Source organism: Salmo trutta, chromosome 37 (genome assembly GCF_901001165.1).
Source record: "Salmo trutta chromosome 37, fSalTru1.1, whole genome shotgun sequence".
Classification (NCBI taxonomy): Eukaryota; Metazoa; Chordata; class Actinopteri; order Salmoniformes; family Salmonidae; genus Salmo; species Salmo trutta.
In genome coordinates, this window is record NC_042993.1 from 33830167 (window position 1) to 33850963 (window position 20797).

The following is a 20797-nucleotide window of genomic DNA, read 5'->3' on the forward strand; positions in this document are numbered from 1 at the left end:
GTGAAATATGAATCTTGTTTTATTTATCGAATAAAAAGAACAGGTTTAACTAAAACACTGTCATATAAAGTAAAACAAATGTTACTGCTTCCCTACACATCCCCAAATAAGGACCATTACCCCACCCCATCTCACTGCAGTCTGGCGATACAAGCAATACTTCACATACTTATTATTTTTGAATAATAATCAGTTAATTGTTGACATCTTATGAAAAACAATGTCTTGGGTAATTTTCTAATGAACTATGAAGATGACATCAGATCCCTACAGCACACAAAAACATAGTGCCATGACAGTATCCTGAAAACTAACTACCTGCAAAAGGTGTACATTTCTGATGTTAGATGAAGGGGGTTTATGTGACAAAAACTAAACACACAACAGCAAACGCATGCCAGACAAAATAAAATTAAAAAAAGTGGGAAAGAGTATGGTAACCACCACCATATTGAAGGTGTGTGTGTTTGGTGGTTACTCCTGAACAAAAAAGTAAAGTTGAACAGATAATTCCAAAAACAAAACACTGTCCAAAAACAACACTCCATACCTGAGTGTACATTTACACTGAATGAGGAGTGTGTGATTTTGGCCAGTTTGTGGTGAAAAGCATTAAAAAGGACTCGATATCAAAATACTTGTGTGATGATGGAGCTGACAAATCACACACAAAACCTGGGGGAGATGAAGACGTGGGTGAAAGAATGTCCCCCATTATTAGAAATACACAGAGAAAAAACAAAAAGAGAGACAAAAAGCACAGAGTGTTTGTGCGAGGCTGGATCCAGGTCTTGCTACTTTTTGGTTGTTTTGCGGATCAATGCCATTCTCTGGATGAGACAAATTAAAAACATGCTCAATCACTATTGCACTTAGGTCATTTTTTCGTAGACATTCTTATCCAGAGCGCCTTACAGTCAGTGCATTCAACTAAGGTAGGTAAGACAACCGCATATTAAATGATTGACATTATTTTCAATACTTCCTAAACAAACAATACACCAAAAATAATAAATATATAATACATGTACAGTGCTGTGAAAAAGTATTTGCCACCTTTCTAATTTTCTCTACTTTTGCATATTTTTGATACTGAATGTTATATCTTCAACCAAAACCTAATATTAGACAAAGGGAACCTGAGTGAACAAATAACACAATTACATACTTATTTCCAGTGGTGTAAAGTACTTAAGTAAAAATACTTTAAAGTACTACTTAAGTAGTGTTTTGGGTTATCTGTACTTTACTATTTAAATTTGACAACTTTTACTTCACTACATTCCTAAAGAAAATAATTTACTTTTTACTCAATACATTTTCCCTGACACCCTAAAGTACTCATTACATTTTGAATGCTTAACAGGACAGGAAAATTGTCAAATTCACACACTTATCAAGAGAACATTCCTGTTCTGATCTGGCAGACTCACTAAACACAAATGCTTCATTTGTAAAGATGTCTGGCCCACTCTTCCATGCAGAATTGCTTTAACTCAGCAACATGTGGGTTTTCAAGCATGAACTGCTCATTTCAAGTCCTGCTACAACATCTCAATTGGGATTAGGTCTGGACTTTGCCTAGGCCATTCCAAAACTTCAAATGTGCTGCTTTTTAGCCATTTTCATGTAGACTTGATTGTGTGTTTTGGATCATTATCTTGCTGCATGACTCAGCTGCGCTTCAGCTTCAGCTCACAGATGGATGGCCTGACACTCTCCTGTAGAATTATCTGATACAGAGCAGAATTCATGGTTCCTTCTATTAAGGCAAGTCGTCTAGGTCCTGAGGCAGCAAAGCATTCTAAAACTATCACACTACCATCCACCACCATGCTTGACCATTGGTATACGGTTCTTACTGTGGAATGGAGTGTTTGGTTTTCACCAGGCATAATGGGACCCGTGTCATCCAAAAAGTTATACTTTTAACTCATCTGTCCATAGAACATTCTTCTAAGAGTCTTGATGATCATACAGGTGCTTCCAGGTGCTTTTTAGCAAACTTGAGTCAACTTTTTCAATGAGATTAGGTTGCAGTCATTGCAGCTAAAGGTGGCACAACCAGTTATTGAGTGTAAGGGGGCAATTACTTTTTCACACAGGGGAATTGGTTGTTGCATAACTTTGTTAATTAATAAAACAAGTATATCTTTCTTTGTTATTTGTAACCTCAGGTTCCCTTGGTCTAATATTAGGTTTTGGTTGAATATACATTCAGTATCAAAAATAGAGAAATTCAGAAAGGGGGGAAATACTTTCACAGCACTGTATATTTTAATTATTGAACGTTTAGCACAATTCATTAGTACAAATTTGAACCCTGGGTGTGATCAAGATGAAAGTGTGACAAACAAACCTGTTTGTGGGCCTCTGTTGTACAAGCCTTCTTATACGGCCGAATCTCATCTGAACCATAGCCAGGAATCCACATGTTCCATTGGCGCTCTGTTAAGTGGCAGACAACACAGGGAGTGAGAATAAAAATCAAAGAGAAAATACACTCAACAGGAAATGGTCCATTAACTTCATCCACTTTTTATATGCATATCTTTAAAACTCAAAACTGCTACACCCATGGCTCTCAAGACTGTTCATTTTTGCCATAGTAAATTAATCATTCCAGTAATGGAGACAAACACTGCTTATGCCACAATAGTTGCCAGGGCTCTACAGTGAGAGCATTTTACTCACATATGCACCAAAATATTTAGCTGTGTGACCTGGATTTGTTATTTAGAAGCACCAGTAAGCCTAGAAAAATTAAGGATTCTAGCGTTATTACCTCTAATACTGTGATCTTAAATTTCTTTGTGTGCGCCAACATTTCTCAACTTAGGCGCACATGTGTTCCTTGTAAAAAAAGTTCAGCGTAGAGCCCTGACTGCAGCGGCTGCTGCTCCAACCATCAGCCAGTATCAGCCTGTTCTTTTACTCACCCAGGTGTAGCTGGACGTCCTTCACTTCTAAGGTGTTGGACTTGCGATGGCGGGCCAGCTGACAGGCAGCCGTCACCACACTGTCAATGAAGTCATCTGCAATCTGCAGCAGCATCTGAGAGGAAGACAGAGGGGACCTCAGGTCACAAGTGGTGAGGCTTCAAAACATTGCATGCACTAGTCGCGATGGCGGGCCAGCTGACAGGCAGCCGTTGGTTTTGGGATTGTGGTTTTGGGACGCCATCTTCAGTGAAAGACACTTCTGAGCTACTGTAGTAAACATACCTCCTCCACATCCTCATCAAGCTGCTCATTGGGGTCAATCTCTCTTACTAGGTCCTGCAGCTTCTTTTTACTCAACACCTGAGTGGAGGGCAAACAGGTTGTTAGTCATAGTCAATGGTGCACTAGAAGCAGTCAAGCAGAGTAGCTACATACTCATTGTACACTCTGAAACTTGGCATCTGGCTAGGGAGATGAACATAGAAGGCATGTTTTTACAGAACCAACCAGCACATGAAACTGAAGGATTGGCATCAATATATGCAAAGCCAAGTAGTAACTGTACCTCACAGTTTTAGTGAATTCTTTGAACAATTCTATTGAAAAACATCACCCAGCTGGAGTATACCAAGGTCGTGTTTATTAGCTACCAAATGGAAAAATCCGAACTGAAATAGGGAGGGACTTCCTGTCCAATTAAAAAGATACATTTTCATTTTCTGTCACAAAACTTTTTCCAACATGCCTCAGGTTGGTGATGAGGAGATGGATATGAGGACTCACCTGACTTCCTTCTGGGCTAATTCTGCCGGCAGGGCCAGGTGTGCCCATCACCTTCCCTGGAGCGGCAGCGCTGCTATTGGCCATGCTGGTGGCGAGAGGTGGTGTTGAGGAGGCCTCGGCTTTCACGGTGAAGAAGTTGGAACGGTTGGACTGTGGTTGGTACTGGGTCATAATCTTCCAGACCTAGGATGTCAGATGGTGGTGCCTCTCTCTGGGTCTGCACTGTCGTCGTAAGGACCAGGTCCGTGAAACTGGAATCAGAATGGAAAAGTGTGAGACAAAAAGCCCCTTGCGCCCTCAATCAACAACACACAGAATGCCAGGGTGAGGGTAGACTGGTACATGGGATATGACTAGGGCCTTATAAAATCTGCGCTGCAGAGAACGCGGACGGAATCACGGAATCCAGACATTAAAACGGAATTCAACAATATAAACAATTTTACTGAACTTAGTAGAAATGTACTAAATGTATGAAACATTAGAAAATGCAATAATTTGCCCAAGTTAATCATAAGACGTTAACAAAATGCATCAGTTATTCATATTTGCCTGCAACTTTTGGAAACGGCAGAGAAATGCCCCGTCTGTGGGTGTGCGGTGCTCGCGTATGTCTACACTTTGTGTAATCTCTTCTGGTAGAAATAGAAAGACTCAAAAACCTTCTTAATTAAAATGTTAACTACAAAAATGCCTATGCCTGCCTCACAGAATGATATCATGATTACTTGCATCAACACAATCACATGAGCACTACAGAAACATAGCCAACCAAACAAGGGTCTCTTGCTGGTGCACACTTGCATTAAAGGGTAACTACACCCCAAAACCCACATTTCTTCTATTTTTCCCCAGACCTCAAAAGTGGTCTCTTGGTGTAGTTAAAGCATTGTTGTGGACTACAATATTAAGTGTGATTTTGAGCATGAAAACATGAAAAGACTTGGAAAATGAGAAACCTGGAAAAAGAAATGAGAAAATTTGGGGAAATATTCTACAGATCTTATAGTCATATCATGACATTTAGGTAGTTAGCTAGTCTGACACTTTTAAATAGCTAACTAAAACCTAGGTTACAAAACCTGGCATGATATTTCTATGGATATTTACTGGGTAGTTAAAACAAATATCACACATTACTGCTGGCAAACCAATAACATTACACCGTCTGTCAGTCTTACATTATTGCGTATGGGCATATCAACACTCAGGTGACAGCTAGCTATGTTTGTTGACTAGCTAGCCGACCGACCGACTCACGTTAACTGGATAAATATTGATTGAGCACATGTTGATTGTATGATATCGTGAGACAAGCGTTGAATTTAACTACAGGAAGCCGTAATCATGTTGAAAAACTAGTAACAAATGCATCACAACCACAGATAATTTCAGTTAACATCCGTTAGTTAGCAGGCTAACGTGATTTAGCTAGGTAACGTTACAGATTTAGCAAAGATTCAGCTTGAAGACACAACGGTCACATTTTCCATGGAATGGTCCAAGAAAGCGTATCTACATATAGAAAATAAATACCTTTATATTTCACTCGAAAGTTACATTTTAATGTCAAGCCATAAATGCAGCTGGCTTAACCTTAGCCGTCTTGCTAGCTAGTTATTAGCCAGCTAGATACCTGCTAACACAACATGGGGAGGATCTCAATTGCACACGTTCCTTTCTCTTTGCCTCCTTTTCAAAAACCCATTGGGGGAGAGGGTCAGAAGGGCGGGACCTCTGGCTTTCTCATCCAATGGGTTTTTGAGAAGGAGAGAGGACACGAAGAGTAAATAATTGAGATCTTCCCACAATCATTACGCTGTGCAAACTAGCTGGAAAAAATTACATGTAATCTCCCCAAGATATATATATGTTTTAAATACTTACCTGACAAAACAAACACTATCTCCCCATGTTTTGAACTAGCAAATTTAAGTCCACACAACACAAACCCGTCTATGGCTAGAAAGTCAGATTTTTTTCAGCTCTTTCTATTTGAATAACTGTATTTCCGGTACACCCAAATTGACGTACTCCTGCCCCCAGTGTCTGATGAAGGAAATGTTGCTCACTCTACAATATGAATGTGAACGCAACCCCCAAAAACTGATATCGCGTGTAGCCTAGTCAATAACCCACAACTGGTCAATGTGATTGTGTATGGGTAAATTTGGGCATAACATAATTTAATACTAAATAAAAATGATTGGTCTTCTGTTTTCTTCACACATCATTTTTCTTTACTACAAGATGTCAACAAAGCACGTTTGTGTGTCAGTTTTATTCAACCACAACACACACTTTTATCTCTGTACAAACATTTGAGGCCCAGATAATATAGTGTTAAATATAATAGAAATAACTATTTTCGTCACTGTATTTATTTTTCCTGTACAAAAATATTCACTTTTCAGTGTCATTCAGTTTACTCTGTGAACATGAAGTTCTCCTGAAAATTCTTTAAAGAATATCACAGTAAAAAATGAAAAATAGTAAGCATTATCTAAACAGATGAGTGAAATGGTGTCACAACTTGATACAAGATAATACACTGTAATCAGACAGTCATATTGCTCTTTCCAAGACATGCTCTTTTTTTGTACAGCTCCTGTAAGAATGATTTAAACTGTATAACAAGTTCATATGACACTTCAATGATCATTTCAGCTTTCAAATATGTTCAACTTTGATTTGTAATTTATATTTTACTTCTTGTGCCGTTTTATTTACGAAGTATATTAGTTAATTGGAATCAATATATAGCCTATAGCCATCCAATGCTAAGCCATTAGACACATTTTCTTGCAAATAACAGGTCATCAACATTGGACAGTACTGGTCATGAATGGTCCCTACTCTGCCCATTAGGAGGGCCCAAGGGGTGGGAGTGCCAAGCAGAGAGCAGCCAATGGTGCCACCAAGTGCAACCTGGTACACACAGACAATTAAAAGAATAAGGCTGTGTGTACTAGGTTTGGCTCTATTCAATCCGTATTGCTGAAATTCAGGGTTACAGTGTGATTTAAATTTAAAGACAATGTTCCTGTGTTAGCGGAAACTGCATTCACAGTAAATGCTGCATGTATTGGCTCAATCGTAAATTACCTTTACATTTATTGCGTGCAATATGTAACACTTCAGCAATACTGGTTGAGCTTGCTGTATTCAGAAAGGCTCCTCATATGTGTGCTGTAGTAGGGAGTCAGACAACAGGGGCTCAGGCTCAGTGTAGACCACACTGGCCGGGCGTGGGCCATTGGCATGGAGAGACGTAGTGCAATAGCCATTGGGCAACTCTCTGTGAGAGGGGCAGTCATACTGGGCCTGGGTTATTGTGGTCCTTGTCCCTGTAGAAACCATAGGCAGCACATGTTTGTTGTTGTGTAGTGTCCCATGTGGAGTTGCCAGATTGGGACCTGGGTGCTGGTCACTGAATGGGGTGGCATACTCGGGCTCCAGGGTCAGGTGCTCAGTGTGCTCTAGGAGCTTTCCAGGGGTGTCATAGAGGTTGAAAGTGAAGGGGACGGTGTAGCCCTCCTCCACTGTGGGCCGGAAGGTGGAGCCAAGCTTCTGCCCCCAAACCATCACATCTGGCTCTGCATAGTCTGGGCAAGCAGAAACACAACAAACATGAATGTGTCACAGAGCTCACATATTATTTCTAGTTCTATGAAGCACCAGAAACATATAGAGTGACAAGAAAAATTATGTGAACCCTTTGGAATTACCTGGATTTCTGCTTAAATTGGTCATATAATTTGATCTGATATTCATCTAAGTCACAACAATAGACAAACACAGTCTGCTTAAACTAATAACTCACAAACAATTATACGTTTTCATGTCTTTTTTGAGCACACTGTGTAAACATTCACAGTGCATGGTGGAAAAAGTATGTGAACCCTTGGATTTAATAACTGGTTGACCCTCCTTTGGCAGCAATAACCTCAACCAAACATTTTCTGTAGTTGCGGATCAGACCTGCACAACGGTCAGGAGGAATTTTGGACCATTACTCTTAACAAAACTGTTTCAATTCAGCAATATTCTTGGGATATCTGGTGTGAACAGCTCTCGAGGTCATACCACTGCATCTCAATCGGGTTGAAGGTCAGGACTGACTGGGCCACTCCAGAAGGCGTATTTTCTTCTGTTGAAGCCATTCTGTTGTTGATTTGCTTCTGTCTTTTGGGTTGTTGTCCTGTTGTATCACCCAACTTCTGTTGACCTTCATTTGGCGGACAGATAGCCTTACATTTCCTGCAAAAAGTCTTGATAAACTTGGGAATTCATTTTTCCGTCGATGATAGCAAGCTGTCCAGGCCCTGAGGCAGCAAAGCAGACCCAAACCACTATGCTCCCGCCAACATACTTTACAGTTGGGATGAGGTTTTGATGTTGGTGTGCTGTGCCTTTTTTTCTCCACACAGTGTTGTGTGTTCCTTCCAAACAACTCAACTTTAGTTTAATCTGTCCACAGAATATTTTGCCAGTAGCGCTGTGGAACATCCAGGTGCTCTTTTCCAAACTTCAGACATGCAGCAATGTTTTTTTGGACAGCAGTGGCTTCTTCCGTGGTGTCCTCCCATGAACACCATTCTTGTTTAGTGTTTTACGTATCGTAGACTCGTCAACAGAGAGGTTAGCAGTTTCCAGAGATTTCTGTAAGTCTTAAACTGACACTCAAGGATTCTTCTTAACCTCATTGAGCATTCTGCGCTGTGCTCTTGCAGTCATCTTTGAAGGATGGCCAGTCCTAGAGAGAGTAGCAACAGTGCTAAACTTTATCCATTTATAGACAATTTGGCTTACTGTGGACTGATGAACATCATGGCTTTTAGAGATACTTTTGCAACCCTTTACAGCTTTATGCAATTCAACAATTCTTAATCTTAGGTCTTCTGATATGTCTTTAGTTCGAGGCATGGTTCACATCAGGCAATGCTTTCGTGAACAGCAAACTCACATTTTGTGAGTGTTTTGTATAGGGCAGGGCAACTCTAACCAACATTTCCAATCTCGTCTCATTGATTGGACTCCAGGTTAGCTGACTCCTGACTCTAATTAGCTTTTGGAGAAGTCATTAGCCTAGGGGTTCACATACCTTTTCCAACCTACACTGTGAATTTTTAAATGATGTATTCAATATAGACAAGAAAACTCCCGTAAATTCCGGACTATAAGCCGCAACTTTTTTCCCAGGCTTTGAACCTCGCGGCTTAAACAATGACGCGGCTAATATATGGATTTTTCCCGCTTTCAATTTTTTTTTCTCCAAAAAAACACATTCTGTGACGTGCTCAGTTTTTTGGCGGCATGAAGCTTTCATTAGACCAATGAAATTGCCGAACGGGTTAAGGTCAAACAACTTTTTTGTTTACTGTTTAGATTAAATCGAGCGCTCTCAAACTTCCCATCATTCTGATTACGGTAGTCATTTTGTCACCCTCATCATGGCAAAGACACAGAGAAATGCATATGATGCAGCTTTCAAGTTGAAGGCGATTGATCTGGCTGTTGGAAAAGGAAATAGAGCTGCTGCACGGGAGCTTGGTCTTAATGAGTCGATGATAAGACGTTGGAAACAGCAGCGTGAGGAATTGACTCAGTGCAAAAAGACAACTAAAGCTTACTGCTCATTTTTTTGTTTTTGTTACAAGCCGTGTTTCGTTAAAGCCTATTTATTTTTGTTACAAGCCGTGTTTCGTTAAAGCCTATTTATTTTTGTTACAAGCCGTGTTTCGTTAAAGCCTGTGTGTGTAAAGTTAATTTGTTTCAATGTACCGGTAGGCACCTGCGGCTTATAGACATGTGCGGCTTATTTATGTTCAAAATAATATATATATTTTTTAATTCAGTGGGTGCGGCTTATATTCAGGTGCGCTTAATAGCCCGGAAATTACGGTACATTCATTTGTGTGTTATTAGTTGAAGCACACTGTGTTTGTCTATTGTTGTGACTTAGATGAAGGTCAGATAAAATTTTAGGACCAATTTATGCAGAAATCCAGGTAATTCCAAAGGGTTCACATACTTTGTCTTGCCACTGTAGCTGAAGTACAGTTTAAATGTAACATCCTTAATTTCAGAAAGGGTAACAGGGGTTAAGGACTTGTCATGACAACATACCCCAGGACTGTACAAGCAGGGGCTTGGGCTCCCGAGTGGTGCTGTGGTCTAAGGCACTGCATCTCAGTGCTAGAGGCGTCTCTACAGACACCCTGGTCCGAATCCAGGCTGTATCACAACCGGCCGTGATTGGGTGGCGCACAATTGGCCCAGCGTCGTCCGGGTTTGGCCGGTGTAGGCCGTCATTCTAAATAAGAATTTGTTCTTAACTGACTTTCCTAGATTAAATGTTTTTTTTTACAGTACTGGGGTATGTTGTCATGACAGTAGGGCTCATAAAAATACATTAAAGTGGTGCTCTGTACTCCCTCCAGCCATGTCTTGAAAGTGCCTCCCTCATACTCAGTAGGGCTCATATCATGGGCATTGTTGAGCCCCTAAAAGAGCTCTGTGGCCACAAACAATGGCCGATCTCTAGTGACTGGGATGAGGGCTGACAGGGGAGGCCTCAGACCCTATCCCTCACCCAACCTCTGAGGGGGAGCTATTTTAATTAGAGACGCCTATAATTGTCTTAGCGACTGCCCTCTGTCCTGTTTATCACTGGCCTTCTCAGTGTAGTGCCCCTTCATCTGTGGGAGGGAGGGGGAGGCTGTGCTTCCCTGGCATGAGTGCCCTTTATCCAGCTCCAATTAAAGGGTCTCTTTCAGAGCGGGCTCCGCAGACCAAAGAGAGGAATGTTTATACTGCAATTGGGAGATGGACTAAGCGAAGGGGAAGAATGGGCAGCCCCTGGAGAAAGCTGTTTGCTTGTCAAGCCTGGTCTGAGCTCTGCAAACGGGCCAGCCAAGTCAGAGGATGTGAGTGAGAGAGAAAGAGAGAGAGAGAGAGAGAGAGAGAGAGAGTGGGAGGGAGGGAGGGAGCAGAGTAGTTTGGATGAGGTTGGACTGAAAGATGGTGATGGACTCAGAGTCATGGATGGCTGGAGGGAGGGAGTTCCAGAGCTTAGGAGCAACCTCGGAGAAGGCCCTGTCGCCAAAGCTCTGGAGCTTGGACCTGGGGATGTCAAGGTGGCCTGCTGTGGTGGAACGGAGTGAGCGTGTAGGTTGGTGCGGCAGGTAGCCTAGTGGTTAGAGGCGAGCCAGCAAGCGGAGGGTTGCCAGTTAGAATTCTAGAGGCCATTGCCTGCCGTTGTGCCCTTGAGCAAGGCACTTAACCCCCCACAATGACAGCTCACTGGGCCCCCAGTGTGGCAGCCCCCTGTACTTCTCTAAAACCTGTTTATGTATGTGTGTCTTTCGGAGGGGTTGGGTTAAAAGCGGAAGTAACATTTTGGTTGGACCTTGTGTGCAATTGATCAATAAAGTGATCTAAATCTTAATCTGGTAGGGGAGAAGAAGGTCTGAGAGGTAAGGAGGGGCAAGGTGGTGGAGGGCTTTGTAGGTCAGAAGGAGGGTCTTGTAATCAATGTGTTGGGAGACAGGGAGCCAGTGAAGCTCATGGAGGACAGGGGTGATGTGCTGCCAGAACTTAGTGTGGGTGAGAAGGGCTGCAGCGTTTTGAACAATTTGGAGCTTAAGGAGGGAGCTTGAGTTGAAGCCGGAGTAGTGAGTTGCAATAGTCAAGACGGGAGGAGATTAATGCATGTATGAGGGTTTCAGTGGCAGGACGGGAGAGGGAGGACTTGACTTTGGCAATGTTGCAGGGGGAAGAGGGTGGAGTCCAGGATGACGTCAAGGTTACATGCGCGAGGGGAGGGAGAGACAGTAGTGAAGTTGCCAGCTTTGGTGAGGGTGGATTTGGTGCCTATCATGAGGAGTTCCGTTTTATCACTGTTGAACTTGAGGAAGTTTTGTTGCATCCATGTTTTTATTGCAGAGAGGCAGGATTCAATGTGGGTCAGAGGCGGGTTGAGGAAGGATTTGGTGCTGAGGTAGATCTGGGTGGTGTCGGCATAGCAGTGGAAGTCAAGGTTGAAGTGACGGAGGATCTGACCAAGGTGGAGGATGTAGATAATGAAGAGTAAGGGGCCCAGCACAGAGCCCTGGAGGACACCCTGTGTAACTTCAGCTGAGTCTGAGTTGTGGCCATTGAGGGTCTGGTTTGTGAGGTATGATTGTAGCCATGACTGCGGTGCCCTCAACACCCAGACCCTGAAGCCTGGTGAGGGGGATCTGATGGCTCACTGTGTCAAAAGCGGCACTTAGATTGAGAAGAATCAGGATGTTGAGGACATCAGCAGAGGTGAGGAGGTCATTGACAACTTTGAGGAGTGCAGTTTCAGTACTGTGGAGGTGAGGGAAACCAGACTGGAAGTACTCGATTAGCAGGTGGGTTTGGAATTGGGAGGCAGCAGTCCATTCCAGAGTCTTGGCAAGGAAGGGAAGCAGGGTATAAAGTTAACTTTTTGGTCCACCAGCCACTGGGGCAGGTAGATAAAAAAAAATATACCAGCCAATCAGTTTTTTACCAGCCAAAATATTTTTGTTGTTGCTAAAATTACACCAACAAAACACAAAAAACGGATGAGCATGCTTTGCATTGTTTCTAAAACAATAAATGTATTACTAGTAAGAAGTAATGTGGTATATTGTTTAATTTCATTTTTTTGTGACCCGAGTCTTTTAACCAAATATCACAGATGAGACAAAAATGTTCACCTGCCCCTTTAAGGGCCGGAGGTTATATGGTAGCACGACTCCAGTCATATTTGTGCCTGTGAGATTGAGTCTAACTAGTTGAAGCGTTGTCTTCTCTTCCCTAACAGTTGAAATTCAAACATAGAAAAACAAATTCACTTGTGAAAAAAACTGTAAATAGCCAAGAAACACAAGGACAAAGTCTCACTTTAGTAGACTTTCGTTTCAAATAAATTAAACCAACTTTTATGCCTCTGCGCAGCTTTTAAAAATGTATCTTTCATTCAGCTCTTCATGTACACACAGCCCCCAGCCAGGCAGTTTTTCAGCGCCTATATAGGATTCTTAGTTCTTTGGCTTTGTGCGATTAATTTACCAGCTATGAAAACAGATATCGCAGCATTTATTCGACTATAAATGTGATCATACTTGACTATTTTTATTCACAAATGCGAGTGAAATGCTTGCACTGTTGAACCCTGACCACCCGCCAACGTGGCTGGTGAAATAGACCTCTTACCCGCCAATGCCAAAAGCTACCCGCATTGGCAGGTGGCAGGTGTTCATTTTAGGAGGTTGGAAATGGGGCGGAAGTGACTGAGAATGGTAGTGTCCAGTCCGGGGATTTTTAACCTGTTTGGGATAGGGGGCAGTATTTTCACGTCCGGATGAAAAGCGTGCCCAAAGTAAACTGCCTGCTACTCAGGCCCAGAAGCTAGGATATGCATATAATTTGGATAGAAAACACTCCAAAGTTTCTAAAACTGTTAGAATTATGTCTGTGAGTATAACAGAACTTATTTGGCAGGCGAAACCCCGAGGGCAAACCATCCAGGAATTTTTGTTGCTGTTGAGGTGACAGTGTTTTCAATGTTTTTTCTATGTGGATCTAGATTTCTAAGGCACTTGCTCGGAGTTCCTATCGCTTCCACTGGATGTCAACAGTCTTTAGAAATTGGTTGATGTTTTTCTTTTGAGTAATGAAGAAGTATGGCTGTTTAGAACGAGGGTTGAGTCTAGTGTACTGTTGTGGTTGGGGCGCGCGACCTGAAAGCTCGCTCCACTTTGCTTCCGTCCTGTATTGAACACAGTTTATCCCGTCTTAAATTTTATCGATTATTTACGTAAAAAAATACCTAAAGTTGTATTAGGAAAGTTGTTTGAAATGTTTGGATCAAGATTACGGGTAACTTATTAGATATTTTGTAGTCATGTTGCGCGAGTTGGAACCGGTGTTTTTCTGAGTCAAACGCGCCAAATAAATGGACATTTTGGAGATATAATGACGGAATTTATCGAACAAAAGGACCATTTATGATGTTTATGGGACATATTGGAGTGCCAACAGAAGAAGATCTTCAAAGGTAAGGCATGAATTATATCGTTATTTCTGAGTTTTGTGTCGCGCCTGGCGGGTTGAATTATGATTGTCATGTGTTTGTTTGATGGGGTGCTGTCCTCAGATAATAGCATGGTTTGCTTTCGCCGTAAAGCCTTTTTGAAATCTGACACGTTGGCTAGATTAACAAGAAGTTAAGCTTTAATTTGGTATATTGCACTTGTGAATGTATGAAATGTAGAAATATTTCTAATAATTATTTTTGAATTTCACGCTCTGCCATTTCACCGGATGTTGTCGAAACGTTCCGCTAGCGAACCCCTAGCCGTAACAGGTTTTAAGATGGGAGTGACTACAGCTGTTTTGTAGTTGGAGAGGACAGTTCCATGGATGAGGGAAAGGTTGACAATGTGTGTGATATATGGACAGAGAGCAGGCAGGCAGGCTTTGATGAGAACCGTGGGGATGGGATCCAGGGAGCAGGTTGTAGTCTTGGATGACATGATGAGTTTTGCGATATATGGAGAGTCAATGGGGGGCGAGTTTCAGGGGTGACAGTTGGGAGGTTGACAGGGGGAGGGGCGGCTGAGGGAGATTGATCAGTCAGTGATGAGTTTATTTTGGTGATCTTGTCCTTGAAAAACTGGAGGAAGGATTTGGAGTTCAGTGGAGGGAGTAGAGAAGGTGTCGTCATGGGGCTGAAGTAGTTTGCTGACAGTGGAGAACAGAGTTTGGGAGTTCTTATTGGAGCTGTTGATGATGTTGGAGAAGTAGGCAGACCTGGCAGCACTGAGGGCATCTCTGTAGGTGGAGAGGTGGAGTTTGTAGGCTTTAGCGTGGACGGTGGGCCCAGACTTCCTGCTCAAGCGCTCCAGGCGACCAGTTTGCTTCAGGGTGCGGAGCTTAGAGGTAAACCAGGGGGAGAAGGAAGAGGGGCAGGGGGGCCAGAGAGTTGAGGGAGGCAGGTAGAGCAGTGTTGAATTAGGCAGCTAGTTCATCAGGTGAGTTGGGGGTGTGGACAAGGGGCTGGACAGAATAGATGGCATCAGAGAGTTGGATGGGGTTAACAGCTTTGATGTTGCGGAAGGAGAGGAGGCTTTTGTCAATGTTTTGGGGTGTGTATGAGAGAAGAGAGAAATTAAGAATATTGTGGTCAAACAGTGGGAACTGAGAAGGGGAAATATGAGTTAGGTTGAGGCTAACAGAGCAGACGAGATCAAGTATCCCTTGATGTGAGTGGGAAAATTGTTGAGTAATATTGAAACAGTCCAGAATTGCAATGAGATGAGTCCATGTGAATATTCATTGGCCTAGCAATAGTAAGCGGGGGGAGATGTGTATGTGTAGTCCTGTTGCCCTGGCAGGATAGCCTGGTCCTGGATCTGTTTGTGCTGTATAGCCTAGGAGTTGGCTATACAGCACAAACAGACATGGAACCAGGCTAGACTTGACATGCCTCTCTTATTTCAAGATTATGAAGAAGGAACTGCTATGTCTCTGGCTCTTGGACTACTGTGAATACATCATCTGGCAAATAGAAAAAGATAACATCTGAATGTCTTCTTCCTATTTTCTTTTGTTGATTTAACCTTTATTTAAGCAGGGAGTCGTGCTGAGACCACTGTCACTTTCGCAGATGTGCCTTGAACGAACACATCACTAAACAACCATTACACTACATATCTATATACACATCAATTACACAATACATTAAAAGCAAACACAAAACACGAAAAGCAAAACACAAACACATTCTTCAGTAAAATGGCCCTCTAACATTTAAGGACTTTAAAGACTTTAAGGACTTTTGAAGATCATTCCACACGCCAAAAAAACTAAAAGCAGATATTTCTAACTCGGTGGAGATTGAAGGGATCTCCAGGGTTGGCCATCCCTGAGTCCGGGTCTGGTAACTTACAGATCTGAAGGTTAATAACGGGTTAAGGTATGGCGGAAGTTTATGCAAGAGGGCAATATGGACAAAAAGATTGCGATACGAGATTTTGTGTACTGAACCTATTGCCCGGAATAAATCACAATGGGAGGCTTGCAAGCCGAAGAACACCATCCCAAACGTGAAGCACGAGGGTGGCAGCATCATGTTGTGAGCACGGGGGTGCTTTGCTGCAGGAGGGACTGGTGCACTTCACAAAATAGATGGCATCATAAGGGAGGAAAATTATGTGGTTATATTGAAGCAACATCTCAAGACATCAGTCAGGAAGTTAAAGCTTGGTCGCAGGGTAGCCTAGTGGTTAGAGTGTTGGACTAGTAACCGAAAGGTTGCAAGTTCGAATCCCTGAGCTGACAATGTACAAATCTGTTGTTCTGCCCCTGAAAATGCACAGTTCCTAGGCTGTCATTGAAAATAAGAATTTGTTCTTAACTGACTTGCCTAGTTTTAAATAAAGGTAAAAAAAAAAATGGGTCTTCCAAATGGACAATGACCCCAAGCATACTTCCAAAGTTGTGGCAAAATGGCTTAAGGACAACAAAGTCAAGGTATTGGAGTGGCAATCACAAAGCTCTGACCTCAATCCTATAGAAAATTTGTCGGCAGAACTGAAAAAGCGTGTGCGAGCAAGGATGCCTACAAACCTGACTCAGTTACACCAGCTCTGTCAGGAGGAATGGGCCAAAATTCACCCAACTTATTGCGGAAGGCTACCCGAAACATTTGACCCAAGTTAAACAATTTAAAGGCAATGCTACTAAATACTAATTGAGTGTATGTAAACTTCTGACCCACTGGGAATGTGATGAAAGGAATTAAAACTGAAATGAATCATTCTCTCTACTATTATTCTGACATTTCACATTCTTAAAATAAAGTGGTGATCCTAACTGACCTAAAACAGGATTAAATGTCAGGAATTGTGAAAAACTTAATTTAAATGTATTTGGCTAAGGTGTATGTAAACTTCCGAGTTCAACTGTATTTAACAAAAGGACCTGCTCCTATAGAAGAAACCTATTTAAATTCTTAATTAATCAACATCCTTTTTGAAGGACAGCTTTTCGTCAATCCAGCTACCCAGATATTTATAAATGAGGACACCAGCAACGAGGGCACCATCCAAAGTACTTATGCATAAATCATCAGATACATTTTTACTTGATTTGGAAAATAACATATACTTGGTTTTACTGGCATTAAGTTCCAATTTCAGTTCAACAAAGGCTTTCTGCAGGATAGTAAAGGCCGATTGAAGATTCACTAGAAGTTGACGGAACATCCATTGATCCAACTAGAGGCTGGGAGAAGGTTAGGCAGTCAACTGGCTGACCAGGTTCAATTAAACCACCATTTCTTTCAAATCAAAAGCCTGCCGAGATAAAATGCTGATTGAAAGCATCACTTATCTCATTTTTCTCAGTAATGATGCCAGAGTCATACACAACTTGCTTAGGCAGGGAAAGAGAGGAATTTCCACCCTTCAGTTCATTAACTGTTTTGCAAAATGTTTACAGATCACCAACAGAGTCTGAGATAAAACTTAGAAATGACCTAGATTTAGCTTTCTTGATTGAGGAATTTAATCTATTTCTCAATTGCCTTGAAAATATACCTATCAGCTATAGTCAGTTTTTCTAGCCTTGGCCCCTGATTTATCATCATAACAAGATCAGAAAGTTCTATAGAGGATTTGTTCTATTTTTTACTCTAAGGCATTTAAAGGAAGAGTGTTTGTCTGCCGGAGAGATAAAAATAGATAGATAGAACAATTCTATAACTAATTCAGGGTCAGGCATGCAGCTGATAGAGGAAAGGTCAGAGTAATACATATCATGAAGAAAAGCTTAAGGGTATATACCCAGCCTCACTGGCATGCTCTGTTGAAAAGGCTGGGTTGTTTGTGCATTCTTACCATTGAGAGGAGGGTTGGGTAAAGCATCATGGACACCCCGCTCTACAGGGTAGGAGATAAGCTCAGAGTCGGAGCAGGGGAGGCTCTTCTCCTGGAAACTCTGAGAGGCTGCTGGACAGACAGACAAAAACACTTTCAGAGAGGTCCTGGAAGAGTAGTAAGAGTAAAACAACAGTGAGCAATGCGCAAGAATACCTTTGGGTAAGGAATACTGTTTCATGTGTGCAGCTTTTTTCCTATAAAAGACAACAAGACAACAAATCAAATTAATCGAACTACACCATAATGATTTATCATATTTATCATTGCCATAATGTGTCAGAATAACATTGGAATGTATGTGGACACTTTTGTGTTATCTGGGCGTTTATTGGCAGCTAAGGGCTAGATTCTCTGAGATCCACGCTAGCCAACATCCGCATAGCGGTGTTGGAGATGGCAGCGGTGTCTGAGGTGAATTTAACACGAGAGGGATCGGTGTGGCTTAGTAACAATGACTACACTAGCAGCCGCTCACCATTTTGACAACTCTAATGCAGTTACACCTCCGACAGCTATTGAGCTATTGCCGGTTAACACTTGATCTGATTGAAACTGATTCAAATATCAAGCAAATATCAAGCATTGGGAGGACAGCCTTCCCTGTAGCTCAGTTGGTAGAGCATGGTGTTTGCAACACCAGGGTTGTGGGTTCGATTCCCACAGGGGGCCAGCACAGAAAAAAAAATGTATGATATGTCTGAAATTGTATGAAATGTATGCATTCACTACTGTAAGTCGCTCTGGATAAGAGCGTCTGCTAAATGACTAAAATGTAAAAAAAATAGCCAGTGAGTGGGTGTTGGACTGCTAACTACATATGGTATAGTGTTACAATACCTTCTATTCCACCAGACTCCAGCCAACAGACAACTAACACACAGGATCAGTCCGAGGACCACGCCCACCGCAACTATCACTGGCTGATTGGAGCCTGCAGGACACAGGAGGAGTCATTAGCATGCTAGGCTGAACGGTCAATACAACAATTAACCGCTGCTGAAGAAAGGCCAGCTTTAAACTATTATTTAGCTATGTGCTTTATAACAATGCGAAGGAAGTCCAGTGTCAAGCAAATAAGCAATCTAACATCAAAATCGATACTGTCGTACAACCATTTTTACAGCTGTTATAAAAGGCATGGTGGCCCCAAGGCTTATTCCGATCAATAAAATACAAATTAAATTCCTCAGAAACTGCTGCAGTTCAAATTTAAAAACATAAAGTACTTTAAAAAACCCTAGAGTCAATGCCTGCATCCGTGTGTAAATCTAATTACCATAATACAAAAATCCCTATCAAAATCCATCTGTTTAGGCTAGATGTCGGCCTTCCGCATCTGCGATGTGAGTTGGCAGAACTACAGCATTGTTGTCAGACCAGGAGACATCCCAAACATCGGTCTTCTCGTGATAATGTCTGGTTGGGCTACAAACTAATATATGGGAAGATGAGACTTACACGAACACGATGGTGTTCTCCATTTTGCTCTACGACACCCACAAGCGTCACAAGACTAGTCGGAAGTCGGTACCACTGATCTGCCAATTGCCTTGAATTGCCTCTGTTTTGACATGTATGAATACGTTATTCAATGCGTTTCTATGGGCTAATAGCAGCAGGGCCAAATTAAATGTTTAATCAAATAATAATCCAATTTATATTTTTTTATACCTAATCTCCTAAAATTCTAACTCAAACAGCAAAATGATCCCTGAAAGGACTTTTAGGAGTTTGAACACATTAGGTACATACTCAGGCTTGAGTCCTTTATGATAACAGGGCCCTCTGTGGGGACTGGATTGAGATGAGGTGTTGTGCTAACATCAACTTTTAAGGATGGAGATCCTATAGAGAGAGTTGGAGGATATGATATGAATGGCATCCAGCATACAAACTGCATTATCTCTTGCTGATGCCACAATTGCAATTTACCATACAATATAATGGAGAGTTTATTCTAGTGGCTCAGTTGCTAAGAGCATGTAGTATTCACATCTTCTAGACTGTTTTTATCTGGAATGTATGGTTGAGCCTTACCCCCAGAGGAGCGAGGCCTGGGGTGGATCTTGGGGAGAGGGCAGCCCAGGACCTGGACGTGTGCTGAGGCTCTACCTTGCCAGCTCTGGGGCTGCAGCCGGAGGTACCGGACCACCACCGGAGGAAACAGGCTATTGAGAACCCTCAGATGACCATCAGAGTGGGCTTCAAACACCTACAGGCCAAGAAGAGGGACATTAACTAAGCTAGTTCTCTTAGATGACTAACAGCACTTCCCTGTTCTACGGCCTCCCACAGTCTCTGTTTGCTCAGCGCAGCTAGGAAAACTTAGCACAGATAGGAAATTGATCAGTAAATGTCGAAGAAAACATTGCAGGCAGCGTACCCTTTTCTCTCTGCTGAGAGCAGCTTTGTAGACCTTCCAGTTGTGGCGGTCTTTGCTAAAAAGGAGAATGTAAGATTCGATGTAGAAGTCAGCCGATCCCCTTGTTATTATTCCTGGGAAAACACAGCGTGTCTTTTTCAACACTCCAGACCACATTCATAATAGGCTACACACTGATTGTTTGGCAAATCTAACTAGAAGTTAGCCTATCAACATCACAGCTGGAACTGTAAGTTTTTTTTCATCCAATGAATAGCGTTTTGAAATCAGCAAAATAGTATTTTGAGTTCAATGAAAAAACTGTGGTTTCTATCTTCATATTTTCATTTTAATAACAACTCAAAGCTAATTATAGTGGATGTAGTAAATTAAACTCCTATTTTGGCCATGAGGGGAGAAGAACATCAACTCATAAATTTTCACTGACCTGTGACACTGCTCTTGTCTGTAAGCTCTAGCTCTAGCCAGGGCTCCTGGTCACTAGCGTCCGATGCCCAGGGTAGTAACTGTCCCTCTGCATCCATGTTCTTAGGGGACCATAATACAAGCTGCCCTAGTCTGTTCACCTCTCTCCAGATGGAAGATGCATTGAAACCAGACACAGTCAGTTCATCATTACACTCTGTTGGAGAGGAGAGGCAAGAAGAGAGTTGAAGTGACAGAGGAACAGGGCCAGCTCTAGCTTTTTGGGGGCCCTAAGCATCTTGCAGAAAAACATTTTACTGGCATCC

The 20797-nt window shown here is 42.1% G+C and overlaps 2 protein-coding genes across 4 annotated transcripts in view; both read right to left on the reverse strand.

Annotated features, from left to right (window-relative positions):
* Position 1: 1 nt before the first annotated feature.
* Positions 2-5744, reverse strand: LOC115177443 (transcription initiation factor TFIID subunit 12). Of its 2 annotated transcripts, none has more exons than XM_029738215.1 (6): positions 5613-5744; positions 3726-3976; positions 3225-3302; positions 2940-3054; positions 2360-2448; positions 2-830 (listed from the first exon to the last, which is right to left on the reverse strand). In XM_029738215.1, the coding sequence occupies exons 2-6, from the start codon at positions 3894-3896 to the stop codon at positions 795-797; spliced, it is 489 nt and encodes a 162-aa protein (XP_029594075.1). In that variant the 5' UTR covers positions 3897-3976; positions 5613-5744; the 3' UTR covers positions 2-794. The 2 variants fall into 2 exon arrangements, with proteins under 2 accessions (XP_029594075.1, XP_029594073.1); XM_029738213.1 differs by lacking the exon at positions 5613-5744 and adding an exon at positions 5262-5414.
* Positions 5745-5942: 198 nt separating this feature from the next.
* si:dkey-34d22.1 (discoidin, CUB and LCCL domain-containing protein 1) overlaps positions 5943-20797 on the reverse strand; it is a 29920-nt gene continuing 15065 nt past the window's right edge. Inside the window, exons 8-15 of one of the 2 annotated variants that reach the window (XM_029738200.1) lie at positions 20494-20688; positions 20067-20179; positions 19721-19895; positions 19436-19528; positions 18521-18614; positions 17837-17877; positions 17642-17749; positions 5943-7330 (exon numbers count right to left, since the gene is read on the reverse strand). In XM_029738200.1, coding sequence (XP_029594060.1) covers positions 6891-7330; positions 17642-17749; positions 17837-17877; positions 18521-18614; positions 19436-19528; positions 19721-19895; positions 20067-20179; positions 20494-20688 — 1259 coding nt within the window. In that variant the 3' untranslated portion in view covers positions 5943-6890. Of the gene's footprint in view, positions 7331-17641; positions 17753-17836; positions 17878-18520; positions 18615-19435; positions 19529-19720; positions 19896-20066; positions 20180-20493; positions 20689-20797 lie in introns of both variants that reach the window. The other variant, XM_029738198.1, reaches the window with a different exon arrangement.

What these genes read in the sequence shown, in the direction of transcription:
- LOC115177443 (XM_029738215.1), bottom strand. Translation starts at nt 3,896, where the DNA reads ATGACCCAGTACCAACCACAGTCCAACCGTTCCAACTTCTTCACCGTG. An exon ending in TTAGCCCAGAAGGAAGTCAG is followed by an intron (nt 3,303 to 3,725) that starts GTGAGTCCTCAT and finishes CCCTCCACTCAG; the next exon opens with GTGTTGAGTAAAAAGAAGCT. An exon ending in GGACGTCCAGCTACACCTGG is followed by an intron (nt 2,449 to 2,939) that starts GTGAGTAAAAGA and finishes GCCACTTAACAG; the next exon opens with AGCGCCAATGGAACATGTGG.